Raw genomic sequence first — 5,000 nt, forward strand, 5'->3', positions numbered from 1 at the left:
TGAAAAAACTTTCCATGTATGGAGTGGACCTTCACCACGCCAGGGTACACACACACACACACACACACACACACACACACACACACACACACACACACACACACAGTGTTGTGACCTCTGACCTCAGTGTGTGTTTAGAATTTCAAAATATTTCAACTTTTATCAAAAGAGCGCCGCACTTCAAACAGGTTTCCTAGCAACAGCAGGACCTGCGCCCAGCGCATCCCACAATGCATCTGGCTCCTGCTGTTGGGTGGAGACAGGGAGGGGAGGCCACGCCCCTTTCTACCTTAAAGTCAGAGCTGTGAGCACATGACCTGGACCGACCAATCACAACAGAGAGGAGGCGGGTTTAAGGGTGAAAGAGTAAAGTTGGTACTGACAGCAGCAGGACTGCAGCTGGTTGCTATGGAAACAAATAGTTACTGAAGCTCTTGTCAGAGTGCTGCTCGTTAATAACTGACCAATCACCAATCAATCACCAATACCATGACCCACTTCCTGCCTGGGATCAATCTTACACACACACACACACACAAACTGACCCATCACTGACCCATTAATATGCTGTGTGTGTGTGTGTGTGTGTGTGTGTGTGTGTGTGTGTGTGTGTGTGTGTGTGGGTAGAGGGAGTGACTGCAATGATTTTTCCCCCATCACTGTTTTGCATTGATTCACACACACACTCACACACACACCCACACACACACACACACACTCACACACTCACACACTCACACACACACACACACACCCACACACACACACACACACTCACACACTCACACACACTCACACACTCACACACACACACACACACACACACACACACACACACACACACACACACACACAGTGTCCTCGTTCCTGAGTTAACCCTCTGCTGGAGGATGAAGTGTTATTTCATTATTTTCTCGCTCTTCCAGATGTAAACAGTTTGTCAGAGATGTTAAATCTGTAGTTTCCTTATTTAGAAATCATGTGACTCTACAAGCCATTTTGATTGGCAGCCCTCAGTGACATCACTCAGACCAGGGTAAAGCCCCGCCCTCTGGCAGCCAATCAGAGCAGAGCCTCATTGACACTGATTGGCTGGAAGGTTTTTGTGCTTTTCACTTCACAAATGTTTTTTTCATAGGAACAAATCTCCAAACCCAAATCTGTGTCCAGCCTGACATCTAAAGGTAAACATGCAAGTGACATCATCACCTGGCACCAAAGATCAGCCAATAGCAGATGGTCATTTCAGTAGCATGCTGTTTACCTTTGGATGTCAGGCTTCACACAGATTTTGGTTTAGTTTCTCTTTAAAGACGACAGGCAGTGATGGTAAACTACTGAGAGTCAACTGGACTTTTAAGATTAGCCGTCATGCAGCTTTAGCATTAGCATTAGCCATTGTTAGTGCTAGCTACAGGGAGTAGACATTACAAGAAGCATCACTAGCATTAGCTCTTGTTAACACCAAGGCTGCACCAGACACAGTTAGCAGTGCTGGGTAAGAAGACGACACTATGTGGCAGCATTAGCATTAGCATTAGCATTAGCATTAGCATTCGCATTCGCATTCGCATTCGCATTAGCATTAGCATTAGCATTAGCTAGCTTTCTGTAATGATTTGAATAAATGAAATACAACCAAAATTATTTCAGGATTTGAGGTTTGAAGAAACTTTACTTCCTGGACTGATTGAACCCAAACCTAGCATCACAAAAACACATAGCAACGTTAGCATTGCTAGCTTTGAGTAGTATGTAAATGCATGATAGAGATGTTAGCATATGCTCTAAGTAGCATGAAAATACATTATTATTATTATTATTATTATTATTATTATTATTATTATTATTAGCATGTAAATGCATGATAGTGGCGTTAGCTTTGAGTAACTTTCCCCACTTAGACCAGCTTTTCTTTTTGTTCTTTTTGTTCTGTTGTGTTCTGTCTGTCTGTCTGTCTGTCTGCCTGTCTGCCTGTCTGTCTGCCTGTCTGCCTGTCTGTCTGTCTGTCTGTCTGCTTGTCTGTCTGTCTGCCTGTCTGTCTGTCTGCCTGTCTGTCTGTCTGAATGGCCTAGATGGTAGGAAGCCGTTTTGATTGCCTGTCTTCAGCTAAGACAGAGGTAAGACTGTTTCCTGTGTGTGTGTGTGTGTGTGTGTGTGTGTGTTGGGGGGGGGGGGTGTAAGTGTGTGTGTACTGTGCCATCTACCAGCCTGAAATCAAATCAACATCAAATCAACATCAAATCAACATCAAATCAACATCAAATCAACATCAAATCAACATCAAATCAATATCTAATTCATGTGTTTGGCTGCAGTTCCTCTCATCCCCACATGAATCAGTTCAAACAGTTTAATCCTGTAGCCTGGAGTCCAGACTATGAATCAGTTCTCAGCACTCTTCCAATGTGCATGGTGGATTCATAAGGCAAGCCTATCCACTGGCAGGTATCTCAGACAGATACTGTCCAATCAGGTATCTTGGACAGATACTGTTGGCGGCACTAATCTACTGATGATGTCATTACAGAGCGCAGCAACCATAGCAACAACAACAACAACCAACATGGCAGCAGCACCGGAAAAGGAATTGGATGACAGCGAGCTAGATTTAGCGATTTTGTCAGTCCTTAAAAAACTTAATGGCATCGATGAATTAAAACAGGAACAGTCCGTGTGTTTAAAGCCTTCAGAGCTCAGGATGTTTTCAGGATGTTTTCAGGATGTTTTCAGGATGTTTTCAGGATGTTTTCAGGATGTTTTCAGGATGTTTTCAGGATGTTTTCACGGTGCTTCCCACCTGATTGGTCAGAGCTTCATTCACCTGCTCGCTCCTCTGGTGGCTACAGAAACAGGACTGACACATCCTCTGGTTATTGTCATTTGTCCGTCAGTCGCTCTTATGGAAGATCGAGTGAAAGAGGCAAAATTTGGTATTTCTGCCTTGTGACCTGGAGTGGACTCCGCAAAGGAAACACAGGAAGAAGGAGGGAGGATCCAGCAGTCCGGGGGTCTGGGTCTGGACCACAAGCGGCAACAAATGACGACAAACGATATCGTCTCCGACGGTTAAGGATCGGCTGCTTTGAATTGTCGTTGGCGAGGTTCATCTCACTCAAACATGGTTTGTACAACAATAACACACTGTTGTCTTCACTGGGAAGTGAACGCCACCATGATTGTTGTTGCTATGGGAACCTCCAGATTACCTCAATCTGCTTTGCTGCTGTGATCGGTCAGAGAGTTTGATCACTGAGAACTAACAGCAACCAATCGGTTGGGGCAAGAAATTACGTCACCGAATCAGTGGTGGATAGGCTGGGTGCAGATCCTTCAGACCCTCCAGACCCTTCAGACCCTCCAGACCCTTCAGACCCTTCAGACCCTTCAGACCCTTATGAATCACCATGCAAATTCGAAGAGTGCTGAAAATTGCGATTCATAGGGGCTGGACACCAGGCTAGTTTAAACCGGTTTAAACCAGTTTAAACCAGTTCAACCCAAACTCTCACTAACCACATCGACAATCTCAAAGAACCATTCCTGTGTGATTTGAGTTTTTCAAGCTCATTCACTTCCATTCAATTCAAACAGCAGAGAAAACGACTGGAGACTCAGTCAGTAAAGTTGATCCATCAGAAGGAAAACATCCGGCTGAAACATGTCACAGTTTATACAGCCGGTCTCAATGCTAGACTTGTCAAAGCTCTTCACACTGTCAGCACAACAGAAGTCTATGTGGACCAAACTGTGACTGACTCTCGCCTTGCTTCAACACAAAAGACTTTCTTCTTTTCTCACTCAAAGTCGACCAGCAGCAGAAGCAGGTGTGTCTGCAGCCCGTTCTGCACATGCTCACACACTCTTTTCAAAACTTAAATTTACAGTGTCATGATTTGTATGTTTTGTTTTTTTGTTTTGTTTTTTGAGCAAACTATTACAGTATTGACTTTTGTTTTCCTTACAGCAATTTTCATTTACTCTAGTTTATTTTTGAATTACTTTATGGCAACAAAAAAAGCACATTGAAGCTTTTCCTGTTTTCCTGTTGCCTTCCTCTGACTTGTTCCTGTAGTATACTGTAGTACATTCTATAAAGAGGAACCATTCTTACTGTATTACTAAAACATATATATACACACAACAAAAAACTAGAGAGCACAAAATGATTTACAGTAATGCATCGTATTCAGGAAGCAACAGCTAACCTTCTCTGTGGTTGTTAGGCCCCGCCTCCTGTCAGTCACAGCCCAGTCAAGCCAAGCGTCCTGACTGTGACACTCGTGATCTTCTTTCTTCTGTCTAATCAAGGCAAAAAAAATCTTTAAAAACAAAAACAAAACTGTTCCTCCAGGTCCTCTTTATGGGGAGTTTAATCCAGTTTGAATCCAGCCTGAACTCTCTCCTGAGCAATCTGTTCATCAGACTTTCCTCTGCCACAAATTAAACCTGAAGCTGACTGTTTTCATGTGTGAAGATGTCGGTTCTGTGTGTATGTATGTGTGTTTAACGTGTGCATGTGTTTAGTGTGTGTATGTGTGTGTGAGGGTGTCACGAGTCTCCAGGAATCTGAAACAGTTGAGTGATAGTTGTAGTTCAGCAGTAGATGTGGAGTTGCAGCTCTGTATGGGGGATCATAAGTGCCAAAATTCTAGAGGCGCAAGATCTGAACCGTGACTTCTCCTCTAACATGTGACTCCTCCTCTAACATGTGACTTCTCCTCTAACATGTGACTCCGCCTCTAACATGTGACTCCGCCTCTAACATGTGACTCCGCCTCTAACATGTGACTCCTCCTCTAACATGTGACTCCTCCTCTAACATGTGACTCCGCCTCTAACATGTGACTCCTCCTCTAACATGTGACTCCGCCTCTAACATGTGACTCCGCCTCTAACATGTGACTTCTCCTCTAACATGTGACTCCGCCTCTAACATGTGACTCCGCCTCTAACATGTGACTCCGCCTCTAACATGTGACTCCGCCTCTAACATGTGA

At 44.0% G+C, this 5,000-nt stretch overlaps 1 protein-coding gene across 1 annotated transcript in view; it reads left to right on the plus strand.

The window, feature by feature from the left end:
- LOC139639783 (band 4.1-like protein 3) overlaps window positions 1-5,000 on the plus strand; it is a gene marked incomplete at its 3' end in the record, with an annotated part of 27,214 nt that overhangs the window by 6,806 nt on the left and 15,408 nt on the right. Inside the window, exons 8-9 of the mRNA XM_071513934.1 lie at window positions 1-44; window positions 2,076-2,120. The exon at window positions 1-44 is cut by the window's left edge and continues 44 nt beyond it. Of these exons, the coding sequence (XP_071370035.1) occupies window positions 1-44; window positions 2,076-2,120 (89 nt within the window). The remainder of the gene's footprint in view (window positions 45-2,075; window positions 2,121-5,000) is intronic.

Source organism: Centroberyx affinis, unplaced genomic scaffold (genome assembly GCF_046629955.1).
Source record: "Centroberyx affinis isolate AG114_WGS23_722 - 3 ecotype Tasmania unplaced genomic scaffold, CSIRO-AGI_Caff_v1 ptg007694l_1, whole genome shotgun sequence".
In the NCBI taxonomy this organism is placed as follows: Eukaryota; Metazoa; Chordata; class Actinopteri; order Beryciformes; family Berycidae; genus Centroberyx; species Centroberyx affinis.